General features: G+C 43.9%; 1 protein-coding gene across 1 annotated transcript; it reads right to left on the bottom strand.

Moving 5' to 3' along the window:
- Nucleotides 1-2,256: 2,256 nt before the first annotated feature.
- LOC149301528 (uncharacterized) lies at nt 2,257-25,785 on the bottom strand. Its single transcript, XM_089484306.1, has 3 exons — nt 25,701-25,785; nt 22,700-23,967; nt 2,257-3,226 (listed from the first exon to the last, which is right to left on the bottom strand). The coding sequence occupies exons 1-3, from the start codon at nt 25,783-25,785 to the stop codon at nt 2,744-2,746; spliced, it is 1,836 nt and encodes a 611-aa protein (XP_089340432.1). The 3' UTR covers nt 2,257-2,743.
- Between the last annotated feature and the right edge of the window lie 455 nt (nt 25,786-26,240).

Here is a 26,240-nt window from a genome sequence, read left to right as displayed (position 1 = left end):
GAAGCAACTTTCTCCAAGCATCACCATCTGGAATCTGCCCAATGAAGTGCCCCCAAACTCCAATTCCCTCAGGCTTTCCAGAAGGATGCCATGATCGATGATATTGAAAGCCACTGAGAGATCCAAAAGGATCAACAGGGTCACACTTCATCTGTCAATACTCAAGCAGAGATCATCTACTAAGGCGATCATCGCAGTCTCGACTCCGTATCCCATCCTGAAGCCAGTTTGAAATGGGTCCAGATAATCTGCTTCATCCAAGACCGCTTAGACTTGAAGAGCAACTGCCCTCTCATCACCTTGCTTAGAAATGGAAGATGGGAGACCGTTCTGTAATTGTTCATGTCCAAGAGATATAGAGAAGGCTTCTTCAGAAGTGGCCGTTCCACCGCTTCTTTTAAGCAAGATGGGAAATAGCCCTCCCTAAGAGATGCATCTATAATATATCTCAGGTGAGTCCTAAGTGCATCTCCTCCTTGGAGGACCAGCCATGAAGGGCAATGTTCAAGAGGGCAAGTTGTCTTCTTCACACTTCCAAGGAGCTTGTCAACATCCTTGATACTCACAGATTCAGTTTGATCCAGTATGATCTTATTCACAGAGTCACTGGACACCTCACCTATAGCTTCTGCAATAACATCGGAGTCTAAGTTGGCTCTTATCTGAGAGATTTTATCTACGAAATGGCCATTTAAAGCATCACAGTGAGCTGTGGAAGGTTCTCATAATGGACTCCGGGGGGCAGGCGACTGGATCGGTTCCCAGATGCTTCCCCTCCACCTCAGGACTCCCTTTATGTTTCTCTTCCCTTGGCAGTTTCCCTCTTTCCTTTCTTCCTTCCCCTCCTTTAACCTAAATCCCATCAAGGGGTCCAAGGCCCTTTCAGCATATTCCCAGAAGTGGGGGGAGACAATCTTTCTGGTACTGAGGGTCTCTCTGTTGACCCTCCTCTGCAGGGTTGTTGTGAAGGGAAAGGTATATATTTGGAATGTGTGTGTCTGCCTAATACGGATCCTGTGTGCTTCTATGCCTAGTTTGCAGGTTGCCAGGGGGATGTTCCTCTCCCCAGAAGGGGCTTTGAGGTTCCTCTGTCTGCCTCCTCTTGGCTTTGGCCTAGATTTGGGCTCTTCTCTCTCCCCCAGACAGAGCCCCCTTCCCCTAGGACCCCAGGAAAACTCCTCCCCCCCCCCAAAAAAATGTTGTTTCCAATGCTCTTGAACCCTCTCCTGTGTGATGCTTTTTATTTGTCACAAAAATCTTTTGACTGGGGGCCTCCCTTCTTCTGAACCCCATCTCAGCCCCCTCCCAGAGATGAAAAGGGTGCCCCCTTCCTGGAAAGCAAAAAGGAGGGCCTAGCCAAGCCAAATTTCTCCCCAAATGAGTAATCAGAAAGGAGGGTCTGTCTCTGCCCCACTTTCCAGGAGGGAGGGCAGTCCTCAAAGCTCTTTCTGTTTTTGGACCACCCTGCCCCCTTCCCCCATTGCCATGCCCCTCCCTAAGGGTCCCCCTAACTCCTTTACTCGTAATAAGCCCCCCTATGTACCTGAGCATCAAGGAATCCCCAAGGAAGGGGAGGGGAAGGAAGGAAGGAGAGGAGGGAGGGAGGGAAAGGAGGCCTGGCAGGGCCCCTGCCTTTGTTTGGGGGGGGGAGCAGAGGGGTTTTCTTTCTTCTTATAACCCCCCCCAAAGGATCCTCCAGAAGACCCTCCAGACATACCTCCGAACGAACGAAGGCTCCCCCCACTTCCCTCCCTCCCTCAGAATAGAGGACTATTAGAGAAGCAATGGCTTCAGGGGCTGAGGCTGCACATGCACACATGCCCCCAAAGCTCCCTCCATAGCATTTGGAGGAATAGCCAAGGCTTTGCTGCTGGTGCTCCTTATTCCGCTGGTGGCCTTTGAAGGAAGGGAAGGAGTGTGCCAGGGGTTCAGCAGCCTCCCCTCCCTCCCTCCCTCCGTCTGAGGAGAGTTGGAGGAGGTCAGAATGCAGCCCAAGATAAGAAGCTAGACTCAGGAGGGAAAGGCAGGAAAGGAAGGCTTTGCTTTGTACATACAGCTCTGTCTGTCTATGTTGGTGTGTGTGTGTGTGTGTGTGTGTGTGTGTGTGTGTATGTGTGTGTTTGCTTCTTGTGGCTGGGAATGGAGCTGAGGACCGAAGAGAGAAGAAAGGGTCAGTTTTGTGCAAATGCTGAACTCATCAAAGAGTCCAGTGTGCTGAAATAGCAAAGAACTTTATTGAGAACACATAGTCAGAAATTCAGATTTCAGTCAGAACTGCCCTCCCCAAGCCAAAGAATACATTAAAACCCCAAAACCTAAACCTCCACCCTCTTCCAAACATAGCCCCACCTCCAATTCCCACAGTCTATGCCCCACAGGTAACAAAGCCCCTTTTGCCATTCCCAGAAACTAGACCCCTTTCTGCTAATATCGACCCACAACATTCTTCAGCCAACATCCCACAAATCCCAAATGCTATCATTCCCATTACTATTCTAGCCGGCTACAACAAATCCCACCCCTCTATCTAGCTAACCTATACCACAACCCATAATCCCCAGCCAAGTTTATAATTAAAAGCAATGATCTATACTAATAACAATAAAAACCTAAACTTAACACAATATAAATTTAAAACAGACATATGGACAGACAAACCTAACACAAAAAATCACAAGGGTTTTTCTTATCACAACTGGATAGAACATATCTTTTTTGTATTCCTTCTTGACTTCTCGTTAGTTCACTGCTGGGATTTGTGTGGCTTTTCTTCTGTGTGGATTCTTTGATGTCTCACTTGGTGTGACTTTGAAGTAAAACATTTCCCACAATGCTGGCATTTGTATGGCTTCTCTCCTGTGTGGACTCTCTGATGTGTCACTAGGTATGACTTCCTAGAAAAACCTTTCCCACAATGCTGGCATTTGTATGGCTTCTGTCCTGTGTGGATTCTCTGATGTGCCAATAGGTATGACTTTGAAGAAAAACATTTCCCACAATCCTGGCATTTGTAAGGCTTCTCTCCTGTGTGGACTCTCCGATGTGCCAATAGGTATGACTTTGAAGAAAAACATTTCCCACAATCCTGGCATTTGTATGGCTTCTCTCCTGTGTGGACTCTCTGATGTATCAGGAGGCTTGACATCCGATAAAAACATTTCCCACAATGCTGGCATTTGTATGGCTTCTCTCCTGTGTGGACTCTCTGATGTCTCACTAGGTCTGACTTTGAAGAACATTTCCCACAATGCTGGCATTTATGTGGCTTCTCTCCTGTGTGGACTCTCTCGTGACTGACAAATTCTTCTGTAAAGGAGGACAATGACAGACAAGACTGAATCTCAGTGTTAAGAGAGGAAAGGGTTACCCCAAGATTTAGCCCCACGTTCATCCCTCCCTATTTGAGATTAAATTAATAATGTTGGTGTGAGTGAACTGAGCATGACCCTGTTCTGGATGCCCCGAATCCATATAATGACTGTATCCTTACTCAGAGCTACCAAAGAAGAAATTGAAGGGGAACTGTCATGAGGAAATCAGTAGAAGCAGATAGTCAGGCATTTGAAAAATATTCCAATATATATATGTAAAAATACTTTGATTGAAAAGTGGCATCATTTCCTGTGAGACTGCCATAGAGTCTTGAGTCAGAGCACATGGCATGATGCAAACTAACTGCAGAGGATGCTTCATGATGTGTGGCACCAGGAGATGACTCACAACAAATACAGTATACAGCTCACATGTGGATTGATGTGGGTTGGAGTTGTGTGTACAAGAGATTGTGAAGTTGATGAAAGTCAGAGAGGAGAGCTGGTACATATTTGTTTTCTATTGCAACTCAAGCTAAAGAACCTCCAAGGACTTGGAGGAAATCAACTGTGTCTGTGAGTTATTTTTAAGTGTGGAAAGTGGTTAATGCATTGCCAATGCCTATATCTGGAGATTTGCTACTGTACTCTGCTATGTTATTATTGAACTCTGTGTGGGCAAGAAGGAAAGCCAGAATCAATTGGACAATATTAACGGACAGCAAAGAAAGAGGAGGATTAGGGATGCCAAATTTGAAATTATATTTTTATGCATGTTGCTTGGAATGGATAACAAAATGGGTGGAATTAAAGGATGAGCAATTATTAGATTTAGAGGGATTTAATCTAAGATACGGGTGGCACGCCTACATGTGGTGGAATAAAGTTGAACTAAACAAGGAATTCAAAGAGCATATTGTAAGGAAAGCACTATATAAAGTATGGATAAAATATAAGCAAAAATATTATACAAAGTTACCAGAGTGGGCTTCTCCTCATGAAGCAGTATTAAAGAAGGGCAGGATTGAGGGAAGAGATTGGCTAAAATATAAAGATTATGTAAAGATAGGGAAGAAATGCTAAAAGAGGGAATTAAAATAGATTGGTATTTATATTACCAATTAACGGAAAAATATAAAGCAGACAGAAAAAATGTAGGTATAACGTTAAAGAAACAGAATTGGATGTCATATGGATGGATAAGGATAAGAAAAAAATAACAAATTTCTATAATCTAATTTTGAGGCTTGAATTGGAACAAGAACAAATTAAGCATTGTATGATTGTATGGGCAGAGAACATAGGGAAGAACATACAGTACGAGGCGTAGAAAAGAGCTTGGGGACAGGATTTAAAATTTACATTGTGTATGGATCTAAAAGAAAATTTCTACAAAATGATGTACAGATGGTATATGACACCGAATAGATTAGCGAAAATATATAAAAAAGATAGAGGGAAATGTTGGAAATGTGAACGAACTACAGGAAGCTTTTTTCACATGTGGTGGAGTTGTCCTCTGATTAAAAAATTCTGGAGAGAAGTACACAAGAAAACTGAAATAATTATACAACTGGAATTCCCTCTGGTTCCGGAGCTCTGTCTTTTAAACATAGTAGAAAATAAGGATTTAAGACCAAAATTGAAACCACTATTATATTTAATCACCGCTGCCAGAATAACAAATGCCAAAGTCTGGAGAAATAAGGAAGTACCTAAAGTGGACCATTGGTTAGGAAAGTGTCTAGAAATCATAGAAATGGATACCATAACTTTGAAATTAAAAGATGAAACGCGAGAAGAAGATAATTTAATTTGGCTGAAAATAAGAGAATTGTTTCAAAAGGGAAAGGTTAAATAAGGTAATAAGGAGTGAAGGGAAATCATGTTAGATAGGTGATACCATTGCTGTGTAGAATTATTGATATAGAGTCAATTATTGTATAAACTTAGGATTTAAGCAAAATAGAATGAAAGACGATGAGATAAGGAAGTAAGGATGATAGATCTTTGAGAAATAGAGATTTTATAGCTAATAAATAAGCAGTAAGTGAAATAGAAAGTGAGGGGGTGGGGTGGGGGAGGGGAGGGTTAAGAAATATTGGAATAAGAATTTGGAAATGTTTTGGTACTGCCCTTTTTATTTTTTTCATATTTCATTATAAATTTATTAAATTTTAGTACAAACTTTAGTACTGCCCTTTTTATGTTGTAAATAATTTCAATAAAGATTAAAAAAAATTATTGAACTCTGAGAGTGTCGCCTTCAGACTGTGCTATACATTGGCTTTGAATGGGAACAGAATTCAGAGCCAAGAAGGACCTAAGAGCCGGTGTGATAATCCTTTTTGGTTGAAGTATTTCCGCCAAGCACCCATTTAATTTAATTCAGTTTCAGACAATTCTTTCCCCACCCAGGAAACATCCTAAAGCAATTTAAACCTTTTCGAATGCTCGGTTTCTGCCCCCAAGCAACAATTTCAGTATAAATATCATCCCCAACTGGCTGCTCTTCAGCATCAGTCCATTTGCAGACTTACACTCTGTTGGTTTACATTGCTAAACACCTCACTACACTCACCAGCCTCATTTGCTATAGCAGTTACTGACTTCTCTCCCCATTCTGGACCCTCAGCAATTGGAATCAAGATCCATCTAGGTAACGTATTACCATTAGCAAAGCCTTACACAATTACCACTCCCACCTTTGTTACCTAGTTCTTGCATGTGGTGCGTGAACACCTATATGTGTATATCTGTTTGTGCGTGCATTTATTTTGCTTTTCCCCTAAATAAAACACAAAAACCTATCTGAAATGCCACTGGAGTTGTGTGTGCTTCTGGGCCTGGTATAGTTGGGATGAATCCCGAGGTCACTGTTGCCTCAATCTCTCCTTTGAGCTAAGTATGAAATTCCCCTAAAAGCATAGCACTTGTGGGTGTCCTCCCCAGACTCCAGCATTTCGAGTGACAAAGGGCCTCTGGAATCAACCACGGAGCTAAGCAAGCTCAGGTCGGAAAAGAAACATGAGAGAAAAAGGAATTTTTGTGTCACCCTTTCCTCTCTTCATAGACATTGCTCATAATTGCTAAATGGAACCCTTAATATGTATGAAAACAAGGGCCTGATTTCAAGTTCATTTCTTAAGTTCACTGCTCTACATGGGGCTACCTTTGTACCAAGTTCGGAAGCTTTAGTTAGTTGAAAACGCGGCAGCCAGATTGGTCACCAGAACATCTAGGTCAGACCATATAACACCAGTATCCCTACGTTGGCTGCCAATTAGCTTCCGGCGCAATACCAAGCGTTGCTTATTACCTTTAAAGCCCTACATGGCTTGGGCCTGAGCTACTTGAGGGAACGCCTCTCCCTACACCATCCGCCCCTCACTCTCAGAACATCTGGGAAGAATCTATTAGATTACCCAAAGGTCAGGCTAAGAACAACTTCTCACAGAGCATACACAGCCATGGCCTCCAAGTTATGGAGCAACTTGCCGGAGGAGATCCGTCTTAACACCACCTTGGATGCTGTCAAGAAAGCACTTAAGACGGATCCCTTCCGGCAGGCTTACACACCTGACCTCTTGTAAAGAACTTAAGGAAAAATCCCACTTCTGATCACAACTGTGCATTTTAAATGATGTTTTTATTTGTCCCAAATTGAGTTTTAACCGTTTTGTTGTTTTACTGTGTGTAAACTGGATGCTATTGTTGTTTTGTGGCTATTTTATGAACAGACCTTACTGTCAGGAAGTTCCTTCTAATGTTGAAGTGGAATCTCTTTTACTGCAGTTTGCATCCATTGTTCTGTGTTCTAGTCTCTGGAGCAGCAGAAAACAAGCTTGACATTCCTTCAAATATTTAAACAGGGCTAACCTTCTCTTCTCCAGCCTAAACATCCCTAGTTACCTAAGTCGTTCCTCATAGTTTCAAATCCTGCACCATTTTAGTCACCCTCCTTTGGACATGCTCCAGTTTCTCCACATCCTTTTTGAATTGTGGTGCCCAGAACTGGACACAATATTCCAGGTGAGGCCTGACCAAAGCAGAATACCATGGCACTATTACTTCCCTTGATCCTGACACTATACTTCTATTGATGCAACCTAAAATCACATTGGCCTTGTTAGCTGCTGCATCACACTGTTGACTCATGTTCAACTTGTGGTTTACTTGGACTACTAGATCCCTTTCACACGTAGTTTCATTCAGCCAGGTGTCCCCCATCCTATATCTGTGCATTTCATCTCCCTCTTAAGCCTGATCTCCTTCCCTTTCTCCCTCCGCTCTCCAACCTTCCTTCTTGCCCATCTGCACTGCTTCAGTATTTCACCTTCACCATCTCTTTCCTGCCTTTCTGTTTTTCACATTCGCTCCTTCTCTCTATCACAGACACACACCCATTTATGTGATGCATAAAAGGGACACTTTGAGGCTCATTTGTTGAGAAAGGCAGGATAATCCATATACAAATTACTCATTGGGAAAGGCAAAGCAAAGGGGCTGGGACCTGGACTTCTGTTTTGGTGAGGATCAAGCAACAGGGAGCAGTATTAAGACATCTCTAAGACAGGGATGGGCTACTGTTGGGGATTGGGGGCGTCACATTGGCCCCCTGGGGATCTCAGGGGCAACTGCACATTGTATTGCTTTAAAATAGGAATAAAGTTTTGTGCCTCAGTATCCCATTGCATCCCTTTTGGGAAGTGAAGCAGAACCTCAAAAGGCTGGAAGAGGGCCAAAAAAGGAAACATACTCAGAGATGTGCTACCATTTCAATGAGAAATGCATTACTAGTTATCTCCATGCTGTCTTCCTACAAAATCCTAGCATTGGTGAGATATCTGGGGGCAGAACTTAGTTTCAGAATTAAAAAGTCCTTTCTTTCCACCAAAAGGTTTATTGAGAAACTCAGGCAGAAGGGTCCATTAATACATCTAAGCTGTCCCTGAAGAGTCTAAACCTTTTCCCTCCGTCGTTAACTACCTTCACACTCCTTCCTTTTCCTCCCCTTCAGCCCCTAACCAGCCCAGCTGCCAAGGTACCTATGGCCTTCTTCTTCTACCGTTCACAGGCGCCTCTCCCCCCGGGGGCATGTCTGCCACCCAGAGTTCACAGACCAGGCAGTTAATAGCCCCCACAACTGCTTCCCTTCCCCGAAGCCATTCTAGACCCCAATATCCTTACCAACTACTTAAAACTACTAGCATTTAAACTACTAACAATCCCCCCTAAACCCCAATACCATTCTGGATGAACCACAGAACCTGCTTCTGACAATTGGCAGTTTACAATGCAGTATTTGGAATCCTTATAAAGTGGAAAGCAATAGTGCCTCACTAAACTACAAATTCAAATATTCTACAGGATGTTGCTATCACAATTAAACTACGCTTCAAAGGGATCTAGGACTCCTAGTAGACCACAAGTTGAACTTGGACCAACAGTGTGATGCGGCAGCTAAAAAGGCCAATGTGATTCTAGGCTGCATCAATACAAGGATAGTTTCTAGATCAAGGGAAGTAATAGTGCTGCTCTATTCAGCTTTGTTCAGGCCTTACTTGGAATAATCCTGTGTCCAGTTCTGGCCTCCGAAATTCAAAAAGGATGTTGACAGGTTGGAACATGCCCAGAGGAGGGCAACCAAAATGGTGAAGGATCTGGAAACCATCAAGCCCTATGAGGAGCGGCTTAGAGAGCTGGGTATGTTTACCCTGGAGAAAAGAAAATTAACAGCGGATATGATATCCATGTTTAAATATTGGAAAGGGTCGTATTGAGGATGGAGCAAGCTTGCTTTTTGCTGCTACAGAGAAAAAGAGACACCACAATGGATGCAAACGACAGAGAAAGAGGTTCCACCTGACCATTAGGAGGAACTTTGGGACAGTAAGAGCTCTTCGACAGTGGAATATACTTCCTTAGAGTTTGATGGAGTTCTCTTCTTTGGAGGTCTTGAACCAGAGGCTGGATGATGCTTGGAATGTGTATTCCTGCATGGCAGGAGAGGGTTGAACTGGATGGCCCTTGTGGTCTATTCCAACTCTAGCTATAATGCTAGTGGATTCCGGTTCCTTACCCACAGAAGCCACGTTCTCATAATTCTCCATCATTATATGATTGTACATCAGTCTCTGCTTCTTCGTTAACAGTTTCCATTCATCCTCGGTGAAATATACTGCCACATCCGCAAAGGTCACCTGCAACAGAAAATAACCCTCATCCACAGAGTGACTAAGCAAAAGGGGAGGAAAGCACATGGTGCATCCAAATATTATTTGATCACTTTAGAATTCAGTCCAGGAAATAAACTTTAAATGCTGTCAGCAAGAAAAAAGCTACTGCCTTTGAGATCCAGTTTGTCTTGAATCTTTTCAATATAACCAACAATATAATTTAGGCGATGGCTGGGATATTGATGATGGATTAGGATACTGACTATCCCAACACATACAGTACATTTAGCCACCAAAAATTTATGGTGCATTTAGACATTTCTTGCCACATTTTGGAGGCAAATGTCATTTTTATAAAGCAGTTCTGGGGAGCATCTGGGCTTAAGGGTCACTAGGCCCACCCCCAATTTATATCCAGAGACATTCTCCCATAGCCCCCAACATTTCATTGATGGGAAAAACAAGACACATGTGGACAAGCAACCCAGAAGGCAGTGAAGATGGCCAAAGTTGTTTATGAGGAAGATCACACAAGCTAGGAAAGACACAGCAGTTTGCTTTTGCTTCAGCCTTCTGGGAAGGGCCATATCCAGTCTCCCTCTTTCCTCTCCTCTCCCCACTTTTGAGCTGATAGGCTGCAAACTCAGTTGCACTCAGGAACTAAAGTGAGCTGAGAAAGGGGAAAGTGGGAGGAGGATAGACCAACTGGGACATTTTTAAAAGCCCCTGAATAAGTGGGGTGACAGAGGGTTAACCAGGACTGTCTCTGCCAAACTTGGACAGTATATTATTTGCTTCCTTTCATAAATTGACCCAGAAGTGACACAGATGAAGCTAATAGGATAGTGACTCACCAAAGAGCTGTTGTATCTTGGCAGCCTCCTTCTCTTGGAGCCCAATTCCCTCGGCTTGGCCTCTGTGTTGGCCATCAGGTGGGCAGGGGGTCCTGGTGAACCTGCACTTGGTCACTTCCAGGAAGAGAGGCCCCAAAGCCGGGTACAAGGAGGCCGAGATGAAGTTCCTGAGAAAAGGGACCAGGGTTAGGATTGGCTCGGTAAGAAACCCTGCAGCACTCAAAGACACAGAGAACAGTATCCTGCTGGTGACAAACGCAGATGACATATGCCTCCTTTGGGCCGATGCAGAGGTGGGCATCCCCTTCCTCCCTCCCTCTGCACCAAACAAAGCCCCCTGGACCTAGCATAGATTCACTGCAGCTCCCCTACACAACAGATACTCCATGCCTTCTTAGGGTGGTTGGAGATTAGGGGATGGGGAATTGGAGAGGGTCCTGGTTATGTCCCTGTCGCTGGATGTGAAATGAGGGCATCACAAATAAATAAATCATCTGCTGAAACCTCCAGTGCTTTTCCCCATCATCAGCCCTTTTCCCAAGAAGGCTGCATCCGCACTATATAAATAAGGCACTTTGACACTGGTTTAACCACTCAGTGCTATGGAATCCTGGGATTTTACATTCTCTGCCAGAGAGCTCTAGTGTCACAACAAACTACAAATCCCAGGATTCCACAAAATGGAGCCAGGAGAGTTAAAGCGGTTTGAAACTGGATTATTTCTTCAGTGCAGATACAGCCAGAGTTGGTTGTAAAAGGGTAAAAGCGCCCAAGTCTTGCTTCATTCTTGGTAATATGAGTTATTCTGGTCTGCCTCCTTCCTTCTTCCCTGAAAATCTCTTAATAAGAAAACTGGGGAGACTTTTAAAACCTCCCAAAGGAGCCACTTTTGGCCTTTTTTGGGGGGACAAGCCTCCTCTTACAAGCCAAAGCCCAGTGTTTGTAAAGAAGAAGAATAAGGCTTGTATTAAAACTATCCTCTCCATTTCTGATCCCTTTTTAAACCTATGTTCCCTAGAAGGAGCAGAGCTTTGTAATAAGAAAACCCTCTCAGAAAAGAGACACAAAAGACCCACAAAGAGACACACTTCCTTCCTTTTGGCCCAAGGAGCCTGGCCTCCTTCTGACTCTGGAGCCTCAGGAGAGAAAGAGAAGCCTCTGTTCAACTGAGGCTCAGAGAAGGTTCCGGAACATTATTCCTCACAGTCACAAGCAGCACAAAATGGCCGCCAGAACACAAAATGGCTGCTGGAACACAAAATGGCCACCTCCACCTCAGCGCTTGGCAGTTGGAGGCCTCAGCACAGCAGTGAAGCCTACCACTTCCAGGCCTTGTCCCTCTGCTCCCTCTCTTTTCCTCTCCCTTCCTTCCTTCCCTCCTTTTCTTTGTCTCTCTCCTTCCTCCTTGTCTCTCTCTCTCTGCTCCTCACTCTCTCTTCCGCGCACAGAGCTAAATAGAGAGGCAGAAGCTCCTCCCCTTCTTCATTCTGGCCAATGGGGGCAGAGGAGCTGGAAGGCCCCGCCCCCTGCCCCACCCTCACAGGCTCCTCCTGCAGTTAATATGGAGCAAGGCAGGAGGGACTGAGGACCCTGGAGCCCCAGCCACACGGACACTGGCCAAAGGCACACATTCCCAGAGCCTAAGACCCATGAAATGGCAGCCCTATGCAGGGCAGGACCCTCCTCTCTCTGGCCCTGTGGATGCTGGGAGATACAGTCCAGGAATACACTGCAAATCCCATTGGCAAGAGAAAAGGGGTCCCACAGGGATCTTCCCTGGGCCCAGTGCTATTCAACATCTTTATCAATGACTTGGATGACAGAAATGGGGGCATATCAAATTTGCAGATGACACCAAATTAAGAGAAGTAGCTAATACCCCAGAGGACAGGATCAAAATTCAAAATGGCCTTAATAGATTAGAAAGCTGGGCCAAAGGTAACAAAATGAAATTCAACACGGAGAAATGTAAGGTACTGCACTTAGGGTGGAAAAATGAAATGCAGAGATATAGGATGGGGGACACCTGGATGAATGAAACTATGTATGAAAAGGATCTAGGAGTCCAAGTAGACCACAAGTTGAACATGAGTCAACAGTGTGATGAGGCAGCTAACAAGGCCAATGTGATTTTAGGCTGCATCAATAGAATATAGTGTCTAGATCAAGGGAAGTAATAGTGCCACTCTATTCTGCTTTGGTCAGGCCCTAATTGGAATATTGTGTCCAGTTCTGGGCACCACAGTTCAAAAAGTATGTTGAGAAACTGGAGCGTGTCCAAAGGAGGGCAACTAAAACGGTGAAGGATCCGGAAACCATGTCCTATGAGGAAGGACTTAGGGAGCTGGGGATGTTTAGCCTGGAGAAGAGAAGGTTAAGAGGTGATATGATAGCCCTGTTTAAATATTTATTTATTTATTTAAGGTATTTATACCCCGCCCTTCAGCCCTAATGGCTCTCAGAGTGGCTTACAATTATTATTTTTAATTAGACGGTTCCCTGCCCTCAGGCTTACAATCTGAAATGATGCGACACAAAAGGAGAAGGGAATGGTGGTGGGGAAGGGGATGAGGTCCAGTGGTTCTTCTCTCCCTCTGCAGCCTGGATCAAGGCAGATGGACTGCTGGGAGGGCTCTCTTTCTTCAGGCTAACCCTGATGGAGCTGGGCCTGCCTGTTCACTGCCTCTCAGCTGTGTATAATATTCTCCAGTTCTTCCACCAAGCGCCCTTTGCCTGGGTTGTCCAGATGGTCTTCCTGACTGGCCACATCTTCTCTTCACACTGAAGAGGGGAACAAACAGAGAGGAGCCATGTGAAAGTGAAGGGTTGGAGGGAAGGTGGGAGGAATTGTTTAAACTTGCCTATTGCTCTGGACAGCTAAGGAAAGTGGAAAATCAGCTCATCTAAAATGTGATGCTGAAGAAGAGTTCAATGGATACTCTTTTCTGCATGCTTTCAACATGTTAGGAGTGGCAGAAAGCGTACAATGTCAAATGTTTCTTGGTCCAGTTGCTCTTCCTCCTCTTCTTCCTCCTGTTCCGCGATAGCTATGGGCTCGCTCCCATTTGCAACGTAGACAGGGCCCTTTGGTGCGTTCCTTGTATCTCCAACTTTGGCCTCACTGTCTTTGGCCTGTGAAAGAAGAAAATTGGGCAGATTAGTCCTAAAGTAAAATTAAGGATGTGACAAAATCAGGGATCTGGCCATTGAAAGAAAGGAGGGGGAGAAGGTGTGACATTGCCTTGTTGTGGTGCTGCTGCTGGTGGTGCTGGCATGTCTCCGGGTCATTTTTGACTAATGGAGGCCTAAAGGCAGACCTGTCTTAGGTTCTTCTGGGCAAATTTATTTAGAGGGGGTTTGCCATTGCAATCTTGTGAGGCTGACAGTGTTTGACCTGCCTAAGGTCACCCAGTGGGTTTTTTTAATGTTTGATCAGGGAATTGAACCCTGATTGCTAGGGTCCTAATTTAATATTTAAACAGGCATGCTATACTTGCTATACCTTCTCTGTCTTGTCCTTGGTTTTTCCCCTCTTCTTCTCATCCTTCTTTTCTGGACTGATTGCAAGAATTTCTTTATCTTCTTTGTGCTCTTTCTTCTGCTCTGTTTTTTCAAGGCTCCTATCCTGTCCATCCTTCTAGAAAAAAGGAAGAAAGGATGGAGTAAAGGAGACAAAGGGACTTTTTGGGAGACCTAGTTTAAAACTAAAATAGCCACATCATGCTGGCTCTACCTTCTCTTTCCCCCTCTTTTGTTTCTTTCTTCTCCTTCTCATCCTCCTTTTCTGTATCTTCCTTGTTCTCCTTCTTCTCCCCCATTTTTTCAAGGCTCTTATCCTGTCCCTGCTTCTAGAAAAAAGGAAGAAAGGATGGAGGAAAGGCGACCAAGGGAATCCTTTTTATACCTTCTTTCTGCTAAAAGATGCAAATGAATATTTTTTTCAATCTCAAAACAAGCAATGAAGTAGCAAGAACAATGCCCCTTGTGAAAGCGCTGGATGGCACATGGAGGAGACACTCCATTTAGCTGGCTGAAATGTACCTGCTCAGAAGTCAGCCTGCCTCTCTCGCTTTTCTCAGTATGAGGTTGCATCCTGGAATCCAACATATCATCCACGGGATGTTCTTCCAATGGCCAGCCAAAAATCTCCTGATGCATTTTACTAAACTGGTACAGGAGAGACATTGATGATGGGATCTATGGGGTTTGCTTTACCTTATCCTTTCCTTCTTCCGACGGGTTGTCCGAGTGCTGAAGAGAGACTTTAATCCCACCCTCATCCTTGCCTTTGATGGATTTGTTTTCCTTTTTACACAGGGCTTCTGCTTTTAGGAGCCCTGGTGACACAGCGGATAAATGCCTGTACTGCAGCCACTCACTCAAAATCATAAGGTTGCGAGTTCAAGACCAGCGAAAGGGCTCAAGCTCGACTCCAGCTTGCATCCTTCCGAGGAAGTTGCTAAAATGACTTCCCAGATTGTTGGGGGCAATTAGCTTACAGTTGTAAATCACTTAGACACTGTTAGTTCAGTATGAAGCGGTATATAAATGAAGCTGTTTGTTTGTTTTTCACCTTGATCAGAGGAGGGAAAGGATCCCTACTTAAGAAGGAAAATAGTAGCAGCTGGAAGCATCTCATTTATATGAGCACTGGATCCCATCCCTGTCAAACCTCTCTTGGGCTTCAAGAGGTTTCATTAACTGCTTCCTGCAAGTTTGCAAAACTACATCTGTTACGATTGGAACTAGGCACTTAGTTATTTAAAGACCTAAATGGCTTGGAACCCCAGTACTTGAAGGAGTGCTTCCTATGGACCCATCTGCCTAAGAAATAAAGTCTTTTGGAGAGGACCTCCTCCATGTTCCTCCAGTGGGCTCTGTTTATGGTGGGAGGATGTGAGAGAGGGCCTTTTCTACTAGGGCGCCTTCAGGGGTCCAATTGGCACCAACACCGATTTCATTGAATGCCAAATAAAACTTGGCTTTTTGCTTCCCGGTGCCTTTGGATTTAATCCATATTTGTGCATGTGTTTGGTTTCAAATTGTTTTCAAAGGCTGTCGGCTCTTCTATTTTAATTTGCCATATTTTTAGAATATAGGTTTACCCGACTTAAATCACTCTTCTTTAAATTTGCAAAGAGATCTTGTGGCACCTGTGAGCTTTTCTCTTTCAAGCGCTTGTTTTCCTGCTTCTTTTTCTTGACCAAATTCAGTAGTAGTCACGCTGGGTTTGGAGATGCTCCTCCTGTGGCGTTTTGTCTCTCTCAACTTCCAGGATCTTTGGATGGGAAAATACACAAAAAGAAAAGAATATCCCACATGTTTTTTAATAGTCCCCTACCAGAGCAAGGCAAGCAAGGGTTGGAAGGCGTGATTTTGAACGTGATGTGAACATTGTTTTCTGCGAGCAGCTTGTAGGTGACACATCTGATTCACATGGTTATTATGGTATTAATGGTTGTTCCATTGTAATAGGAACTCCACAATGCATGATCTGTGATTGCACAGTTTTTCTCCCTGTCATTCTGTATTAATAACAATGAGAAGTAACAGTTACGTAAAGGTAATGATACAACAAACAAAAAAAATGAGTTTGTATAACTATCTCCAAATCAACTAAAACAGCAAATCCCAGCAAGACAAATCATTTCGGCTTGTGTACCTTTCTACAAATAGATGCAGGAAGTTTAACAGGAAATGTGTCTAGTTTTGTTTACATATGCAATGCAGATATCCCAAATCTCCAACAAAAATGTTGTATAATCAAATATTCCCTTGTATCTGTAGCCTAAATCTGTGTTTATCATGGCAAGGAATTCACTTTATATACTTTTTTCCCATTAGAAAGGGGGTATGTAAATAAACTTGACTTGCCTCGTAAAATTCATCGAACGGCTCTCACTAGAGGCAAAGGTCTGCATCCCACTGTGTCTAACCCCCTTAGTCGTTTCCATCTTAGTGGGACAGTGAATCCATGTTGGTTTTAATCTTGACTGTCCAAGGCATTGAATTTATTGGGGGGAAGAGAGTTCAGTAAAAAGTTTGAGGCAGATTTAATGCTCCCCTGCTCTGACCTCCATTACTTTAAGGATAAATTCTCAGTGGGAAGGAATAATTAACTCTCTTTCCAAGACAGCCAGATGTGAACACGCTGCCCAACTCTAAAACACCATGGAAAGTGCATGAGGCTTCTTCTGTTCCTTGTCAGTTCACAAAGCAGGAGTAGGTTCCACTGTAAGAAAGACAGTATTCAAAACACTAACATAAAATAGGAAACAGGCAAACTAACCCAGAGAAATGCTCTTCTCCTGAGGTCTCTCCTCCTTCTCTCAGCCTCAACTGACTCAACTTCCACCTTGGCCAAGATTCCCAATTGTTTCCAGGGAAACCAACCAAAGAAACACATTCTCCTTGGTTCCATCTGACCACTTCTCCATGAGTCCAATTACATGGGTTGCATTTCTCTTAATGGGATGATTTCAACTGCTTTTTAACATTTCACAGTCAGCTTTCAGTATCCACAGATTCTGCATCTCAATATATCCCCAAAAAGCCAACCTTGATTTTGCCATTTTATGTAAGGCGCATCATACTACAACCCCATTGTTTGTAATAGGACTTGAACATCCACGGATTTGGTTACTAAGTGGGGTCCTGAAACCAAACCTCAGCAGATACTGAGGTCAAACTGTAAATAATCTTCAAATTCTTTTTATTTTCAGAATAAACAACCATACAATCAATAAAATTACAATTCAAACAAACATCACACTTTTTCTTATTTTTGTTCTTATTATTACCATCTACATCTTTCTCCTTCCTACCTCCTTTGTTCTTTAAAGACATGTGAAGACTAGATTGGGTGGAGAGGCTGAGGGGAGAACTTCTATCTATCCAGGGCAGCCGGGGGATCGGTATCAATAACAGTGTCGGTGACAGTGTTCTAGAAAGACCTGCCAAAAGAGATCCATCTTAACAGCCTTTTTAAAGGCTTCAAAGGTGGTGATGTGATGGATCTCTTCTGGAAGGTCATTCCAAAGCCTAGGAGAGGCAGAAGAAAAGGTCCTCTGGGTTGTTGTAGCCAATCTAATCTTCTTAGGCTTTAGGAGACTTTTTCCAGTGTGGGGAGGATTGTGTGGAAGAAGGCACTCCTGCAAGTAGTCTGGACCCAAGCCATGTAGGGCTTTAAAGGTTACAACCAACACCTTGTATCTTGCCCAGACACTAATGGGCAGCCAGTGGAGGGATTTAAGAACCGGTGTAATCTGGGCAGTTCTAGAAAATACAAACTACAAATTCCATGATTTCACTGGATGTAGCTATAAAAATTAAACTGGAACCAGTGTCCCACGCAATGTAGCTTTCTAGAGCACTTGCCCCCATTCTATAGGAAGGGCAATGGGTCCTTACCCACAGAGGACACATTTTCATAGGTCTCCATCATCACCTCTTTGTACAGAAATTTCTGCTTTGGACTCAAGAGTGGCCATTCCTCCTCTGAGAAGAACACTGCCACATCTCAAAAGGTAATCTGCAATACAAAATAGCCTTTGCTGAAAGACAGAGGATTGTATATAACAGCCCCATTGCATCCTAGTCAGTCAAATTCCCAATGGCTCCACCACAAAAAAGGAGGTCTGGACACTAACCTGTCCGGAGGTCTTCTTTCCTCCAATTTCTTCAACAAAGGAGGAATTGAGGGTTGTTTCTCTTCTCTCCCTTCCTCTGGAAGCCATCTTGGTTCTTTCCACACCTGCAGAAAATACAAAGTGTTTTTATGTGCACACATTTATGCAATCTTTCACGGACCACTGAAAATACAATTCAACAGCGCTAAGAGCAATTCAAACCTGAACCTTCCTTAAAATTCAAAATAAATCCATTGGAAAGCAGGATATTAACTAGTGATGATATTATTATTATTACTATTATCAGTCTCACCTCCAAACCCTCAGAGAGAGAATCTTGTGAATGCTGGAAGACTAAGACAGTTCACTGGGCCTTTGAGGGCATAGAGACCAGCATCCTTAGCCGGCATGAGGGCAAAGATGGCGTCTGCAGAGCGCACTCCCTGACTCTTCTCCTATGCCAGTGTGACGCTGCACACTGCACTACATCACAGGCGACGTAGTGCTAGTCCTCTGGCACTACATCCAGATGACGCAGTGCCAAAGTAGTGCAGAAAAGCCACAATGTTGGTGGATATGGCACTTTTTCCCTGGCGCAGAAAGGAGCTCCTTTTTGCACTATGGAAAGGCCACATCAGGGCCACAGCGTAGCCTTATTATAGTGCAAAAAGGAGCTGCAACAAGCAGTGTGTTTGCCATGGCCCTGATCTGGTGCTAAAAGGGGCGGCCTGTACATCCCCTTAATTTCCAGAAAATGGGTCTAGGATTGGAGTCCTAGGGCTGGCCCCAGCCTTCATCACTCCAAACATGTCAAGAGGAGGAGGGCTGGGTAGGACTCATGTGTCTGATTGATTTTAATGGTTCTATTTTTTTCTTCCAATAATCTACATAAAAATCATAATGTATAGATAGACAGCAATAACAACAACCCAGTAACAACAACCATAGCAATTGCAATACTTAAATGTTGCTATTAAATATTTCCCATTGCCTTCCCTTAAGGCTGAGAGAGTGTGACTTCTCCAGTCACCCAGTGAGTTTCTATGTTGGAGCTGGGATTCAAACCCTGATCTCCAGAGTTGTAGTTCCACTATGCTCAAACCACAAGGCCACACTGACTCCTATATCATGGACATCGTTTCACTGGTCCATTGTATGTCATGGACGTGCCCCAACGTAGTCATCCATGAGAGCCTGAGATCACCATGGAATAGTCTCAATGCTTCAGGTGAGGAGCATCAGACTGAAGTCACAATGGGACAGTCTCAATGCTTCAGGCAAGGAGCATCAGATGCCCTCGGTTCGCCTCTGACATCTTCCTCCTCTGCACCTTTAACCTGGGCACCATCCACTTCATAAGGTCTTTTAATTCCTTGATGTCTTCCTCCATTAGATAAACGTCTACCTGGGGTTCTTCTTTGCTGGGGCGGCTATCAAGCGACTCCCCCACTGCCAGGTCCCAGGCTGTCACTCTGCCTCCCGACGGCCTTCCTTTCCCCAGTCTGGGGCCGGAAACCCAAATCCTCCAGTGGTGGCCTGGATGGTGTGAGCTTCATAAGGTTTCCCAGTCTTGGGCTTGGCTCCTAGTTCCTCTGAAGAAGGCACCTGCTCCTCCACCATCGGGATCTCCAGAACCACTCTTCTTGTTCCTGGGTCTCCACTGGAGGTAAATCTGTGAGACTTTGCAAACTGTGAGATCTGGAGTCAGTCCTGTGCTCAAAAAATAAAACTCATTTGAAACAAAAGAAGCTTTATTGATGAATCCAGGCAGAAACATCCATTAACACCTTTCTGCAAAGTCAGAAGTCCAAAGGAACTTGCTCCCTTCTTAACTCACTCAACCCAGCCCCCAGTTCCCAAGCTAAAACAACACAAGCAGAGGTTGCATAGATACCAAGGTTGTCTATACTTCCCTTCCCTTCTCCCAGACAGCCTCACCTTGAAGAGCGGTGTTCCCAAGCCAGCTTCACTCCTCCTTGAAAACCCGTCTACAGCTGCAACCCCAGCCCCTCTCCAAACGCCCTCCTTCATCTAAAAGCCACTCCATCTGTCCTTCTATCACTTTCCATTATGTGCTTTCTATAACCCATCACTCTACACTGCCTACTAAGAACTACAACTGTAACTCCTACTTTAATAACCAACCCCTAATATTTTTACCCTTTATGACAGAACTCTTATACACAAGTTCTGACCTTTCTCAATCCTTCAGGGACACACCACCAGTTTGAAGTGACAATTCTCCCATCTCAATTGTTCAGGCAAGGAGCATCAGCCTGAGGTTGCAATGGGCCAGTTTAAATCTTTCAGGTAAAGAGCACTACCCTGAAGTCACAATAGTAATGTCTCAATTCTTCAGACAAGGAAACTCAGGCTGAGATCACAATGGGCCAGTTTCAATCCTTCAGGCAAGGAGCATCAGCCTCAGGTTGCAATGGTCACGTCTCAAACCTTCAGGTAAGCAGCATTAGCCTAAATTCAAAATGGTCCCATCTCATTGTTGCAGGCAAGGAGCATCAGCCTGAAGTCACAATATGTCATGAATCCTTTTATTCATGCATTTATTCATTTAGGGATTCATGCCATAAAGGTTATAGGTTTTAGTGTAGATTAGACTTAAGATAGATGGGATTTATGGTGGGTTAAAATAATATGTTTTAATATCTGCTTTAATAGAAGATACTAGAAAGAGGTAGAGAGATCATGGCTAAAGAATGTGCTTCTTTGCTAGGATTGGAATGTGTGGGCATCACCCTTCTAACAGAGGCTTGAGTTTAAAAGACTGGTCTCTGTAAAAGGAGGGGGAACCTAGAGAGTTATTGGTATTTTTTATATTGCATTATGTTGCTATGGGTTTGTGCTTGTTATATTTTCATATTGTACCATATTATGTGGAGATTGATGGGGTTTTGTATTATAGATAGCTATATATATTGTTAAGCCATAATGTTAATGAAAACTGTTGTGTGGCTGAGTTCTGTTGTCCAAGGCCACAGGTGCAGTGGTTGAGAAAAGGCACATGAGAGCATAATTGCTTTAAGAAAAGCTGCCAGAATCCCGGATGGGAGGACACTGCGCAGAAAAGGGCGGGAGAACACTGTGCGGGAAAGGGCTATCCAATTAATTTGGTTTACTGGTAAATGGAGTGGGGTGGATTCATATGGTTATAAACTGGATATCTTTATACTTTCTTTCATTTGTGACAAAAAAAGTTACTTCCATTACTTCTTCTTCAATACAAGCTCTTCCTTTTGCAAAGTACTGCCTTTTGTGTTGCAAGAGGGGCTGCGATTAGGACCCTGACAGATATCTCTCTCCCCTTCCATTCACCCTGCTTTCCCAAAAGGGCTGGAGAGCATACCAAACCAACCACAGAACCTTTCCCTGCTCTTGTGTAATGCCAGGTCAGTCAAAAATAAAACGCACATAGTCCATGATCTCCTACTGGACCAAGAGGCTGACCTGGCTTGTTTCATGGAGACCTGGCTGGTGATGATAGCTCAGCCAGCTGGGATCAGGCCTTACCAGCTGGGTTCTCCATCAATGAGAAGGTAAGGGGAATGCCTTTGGTCCATGAAGACAATCTTGCCTTGAGCAGGATACCTATCCGTATGATCGACCACATCGAATGTATTTACCTCAGCTTAAAGACTAGAGAAAGTCTGGGGAATCTGTTGGTTTACCATCCTCCCTGTTCCGTAACAGACTCCTTAGCCAAGCTGACACAACTGGTCTCAGAGCTGCTGCTGGAGTCGCCTAGGCTTTTGGTCCTGGGCGACCGCAACATCCCCCTCAAGGCCCCTCCTCAGCATGCGCAGGGATTGCCAGGGCCTAGCTGCTGCTGCTTATTCTGCTGGCATCCTTTGTGGGAAAGGAAGGGGATTCAGTGGCCTCCCCTTCCTTCCCTCTTTTCTTCCTTTGAGAAGACTGCAATGGAGCCCAAGGTGCAGAGCTGGACTCAGGAGGGAAAGGCAGGAAAGGGAGGCTCTGTTTTGGAAATAAAGCTCTCTCTGTGTATCCTGTATGTTTGCCTCTGCTGTTCTTACGGATGGGAATGGAGCTGAGGAGAGAATAAAGGGTCAGTTTTGTGCATCAAAGAGTCCAGTGTGTTGAAAAAGTAAAGAACTTTATTGAGAACACATAGTCAGAAATTCAGTCTTTAAGCCAGAACTGCCCACTCCAAGTCAAACAATACATTCAACCCCAAAACTTAAAACTCCACCCTCTTCCAATCCTAGCCCCCACCTCCAATTCCCACAGTCTAAGCCCCACAGTAAACAAGCCCCTCTTTGCCATCCCCAGAAACTAGACCCCTTTCTGTTAATACAAGCCTCCAACTTTCTTCAGCCAACATCCCAAACATTGCAAAAGCTATTATTGCCATAACTATTCTAGACAGCTGCAACAAATCCCAGCCCCCCATCTAGCTAACCTAGCTAACCTATACCATGACCCATATTCCCCAGCCATGACCCATAATCCCCAGCCAAATTTACAACCCAAACCAACTATCTATATTATTAGCAATTAAAATCTAAACTTAATAAAATACAACTTTAAAACCCAAAGAGACATATGGACAGACAAGCCTTACAAACAAAATCACAAGGGCTTTTCTTAGCAACACTGAATTAAAGTATTTTATATTCCTTATTGACAAAAATAATGTTAGTTTACTCCTGAGATTTGTATGGCTTCTCCCCTGTGTGGACTCTCTGATTTCTTACTAGGTGCGACTTCTGAGAAAAACATTTCTCACAATGCTGGCATTTGTATGGCTTCTCTCCTGTGTGACTTTTCTGATGTGTCATTAAGTGTCCCTTCAAAGAAAAACATTTCCCACAATGCTGGCATTTATATGGCTTCTCTCCTGTGTGGACTCTCTGATGTATCAGGAGGCTTGACTTCTGGGAAAAACATTTCCCACAATGCTGGCATTTGTATGGCTTCTCTCCTGTGTGGACTCTCTGATGTCTCACTAGGTCTGACTTCAAAGAAAAACATTTACCACAATGCTGGCATTTGTATGGCTTCTCTCCTGTGTGGACTCTCTGATGTGTCACTAGGTCTGACTTCAAAGAAAAACATTTCCCACAATGCTGGCATTTATATGGCTTCTCTCCTGTGTGGACTCTCTGATGTCTCACTAGGTCTGACTTCAAAGAAAAACATTTACCACAATGCTGGCATTTGTATGGCTTCTCTCCTGTGTGGACTCTCTGATGTCTCACTAGGTCTGACTTCAAAGAAAAACATTTCCCACAATGCTGGCATTTGTATGGCTTCTCTCCTGTGTGGACTCTCTGATGTATCAGGAGGCTTGACTTCCGGGAAAAACATTTCCCACAATGCTTGCATTTGCATGGCTTCTCTCCTGTGTGGACTCTCTGATGTCTCACTAGGTCTGACTTCAAAGAAAAACATTTACCACAATGCTGGCATTTGTATGGCTTCTCTCCTGTGTGGACTCTCTGATGTGTCACTAGGTCTGACTTCAAAGAAAAACATTTCCCACAATACTGGCATTTGTATGGCTTCTCTCCCGTGTGGACTCTCTGATGTCTCACTAGGTCTGACTTCAAAGAAAAACATTTCCCACAATGCTGGCATTTGTATGGCTTCTCTCCTGTGTGGACTCTCTGATGTATCAGGAGGCTTGACTTCCGGGAAAAACATTTCCCACAATGCTGGCATTTGCATGGCTTCTCTCCTGTGTGGACTCTCTGATGTCTCACTAGGTCTGACTTCAAAGAAAAACATTTACCACAATGCTGGCATTTGTATGGCTTCTCTCCTGCGTGGACTCTCTGATGTCTCACTAGGTCTGACTTCAAAGAAAAACATTTCCCACAATGATGGCATTTGTATGGCTTCTCTCCTGTGTGGACTCTCTGATGTCTCACTAGGTCTGACTTCGAGGAAAAACATTTTCCACAATGCTGGCATTTATGTGACTTCTTTGCTGTGTGGACTCTCTCATGACTAAAATATTCTTCTGTAAAAAAGGACAATGACAGTTAAGACTGAAAATCAGACTTAATAGAGGAGGGAGTTACCCCAAGATTTAGCCCACATTAACCCCTCCTTATTTGAAATTTAATTAATGAAGTTGCTGTGTGGAACCCAAGCATGGCCCTGTTGCTTATACCTCTAAATCCATGGAATGATTGTATCCTTACTCATAAGAGTTAGCAAAGAAGAGGCTGGATGGGGACTGCCTTGAGGGAATCAGTGGAAGCAGATAGTCAAAGGACTGTTGAAACAATATTCCAGGAAACATGTGCAAAAATACTTTGATTGATAGGTGGCATATCCTGTGAGACTGCCATAGAGTGCTGAGTCAGAGCACATGGCATGATGCAAGCTAACTGCAGAGGTCACTTCATGCTGTTTGGCACCAGGATATGAGTCACAACTAATACATTATATAGCTCACATGCGGATTGGTGTGGATTGGATTGGAGTTGTGTGTTCAAGAGATGGTGAAGTTCATGGAAGTCGGAGAGGAGAGCTTGCAAATATTTGTATTAATTTGTAACTCAAGATAGAAAACTTCCAAAGATTTCAGTGAAATCAACTGTGTTTGTGACTTACTTTTAAGTTTGAAAAGTGGTCAGTGCATTGCCAATATCTATATCTGGATATTTGCTTCCGTACTCTGCTATGTTATTGTTGAGCTGCATCTGGGAGCGTTACCCTCAGATTGTGCTGTATATTGGCTCATGAACACGATCAGAATTCACAGCCAAGAAGGACTGAGACCCAGTGTGCTAATCCTTTTTGTCTGAGATATTTACACCAAGCTCCCATTGCATTCAATTTGGTTTCAGACCATTGTTCCCCCCAGGAAACATTCTAAAGCAATTTAAACCTTGTTGCCCTCAAGCAACAATTCCAGTGTGTGTGTGTGTGTGTGTGTGTTCTTTGACGTCAGTCCAATTACAGACAGTCGGTTTACATGGCTAAGCACCTCAATGCACTCGACAAACCCATTTGTCGCAGGAGCTCCTGACTTCTCTTCCCATTTCACACACTCAGCAATTGGAATCAAGATCCACCTAGGTAAAGTATTACCATTATGAAAGTCTTACATCTCTTCACCACTTCCACCTGTTATCTAGTTCTTGTGCGTGTGTGTGAATGCTTATGTGTGTGTGTGTATTTTGCTTTTCACCTAAATAAAACATAAAAACCTATTTCAAATGCCTTTGGAGTTCTGTGGGCTTCCAGGCCTGGTGTAGTTGGGCTCAATCCCGAGGTCACTCTTGCCCCAACCAAACTATATATCTCCTTTCAGCTAAGCTAATTTTTTTCAACTCTATGATTCTATGTTAGAGATTCAGGGGAGTAATAGTGCAACTCTATTCTGCTTTGGTGAGGCCCTCACTTGGAATACTGTGTCCACTTCTGGTCACCATAATTCAAAAAAGGATGTTGAGAAGCTGGAGTGTATCCAAAGGAGAGCAATGAAAATGGTGAAGGGTCTGGAAACCATCAAGCCCCTATGAGGAGTGGTTTAGGGAGCTGGGAATGTTTAGCCTGGAGAAGAGAAGGTTAAGAGTGGATATGTTAGACCTGTTCAACTATTTGAAGAGATACTGAGGATGGAGCAAGCTTGCTTTCTGCTGCTCTAGAGTAGGGTTGCTATGTCACGGATTTAGGTGGGACAATCCCATGTTTTGGCCTCCTGTCCTCCAGCCTGCTGCCCTTGTCCTCCAGCCCACTAACCTCCTCCATTTTGGCCTTCTTCCTGGCCCTTGAAGCTTGTAGTTTCCAATAGGAACCCACTGTGATTACAAGCCCCAGCGGTCATTGCGACCTGAAGTTCCGCCCCCAGAAGCTTCTCTGATTGGTTGCGAGGCTGGGAAGGGGGAGCGTCCACCCCATCCTGGTTTAGCCCAAGAAGAATATGGCAACCCTACTCTATAGCAAAGGACATAGAACAATGGTCAGAAGCCACAGGAAAAGAGGTTCTACCTAAACTTTAGAAGGAACTTCCTGAAAGTAAGAGCTATGCCATAGTGGAATATACCCCCTCAGAGCATGGTGGCATCTCATTGTTGTTGTTGTTAAATGCCTTTAAACAAAGGCTGGGTGGCCATCTGTCAGGGATGCTTTCAATGTGTTTCCTGCATGGCAAGGGGTTGAACCAGATGGTCCTTGTGGTCTATTCCAGATCTAAAGTGGAATCATAGTGCCATGATAATGTAGAATGAAAGGGCCCTCAGTCTTCATAGTAAGGGCAATGAATTCAGCTTCCTTACCCAC

This window comes from Sceloporus occidentalis, unplaced genomic scaffold (assembly GCF_023333645.1).
Source record: "Sceloporus occidentalis isolate IW3139 unplaced genomic scaffold, rSceOcc1.0.p SCAF_21, whole genome shotgun sequence".
NCBI classification, from domain to species: domain Eukaryota; kingdom Metazoa; phylum Chordata; class Lepidosauria; order Squamata; family Phrynosomatidae; genus Sceloporus; species Sceloporus occidentalis.
This window is presented reverse-complemented; position numbering and strand designations above follow the sequence as displayed.

Coding starts and splice junctions, on each gene's coding strand:
- LOC149301528 (XM_089484306.1), bottom strand. CDS start 25,785: ATGACCGCTGGGGCTTGTAATCACAGTGGGTTCCTATTGGAAACTACA. Junction 23,968..25,700: donor AGAAGGCCAAAATGGAGGAG/GTTAGTGGGCTG, acceptor CCTTTTTTACAG/AAGAATATTTTAGTCATGAG. Junction 3,227..22,699: donor TTTCTCAGAAGTCGCACCTA/GTAAGAAATCAG, acceptor TGTTCTTCAAAG/TCAGACCTAGTGAGACATCA.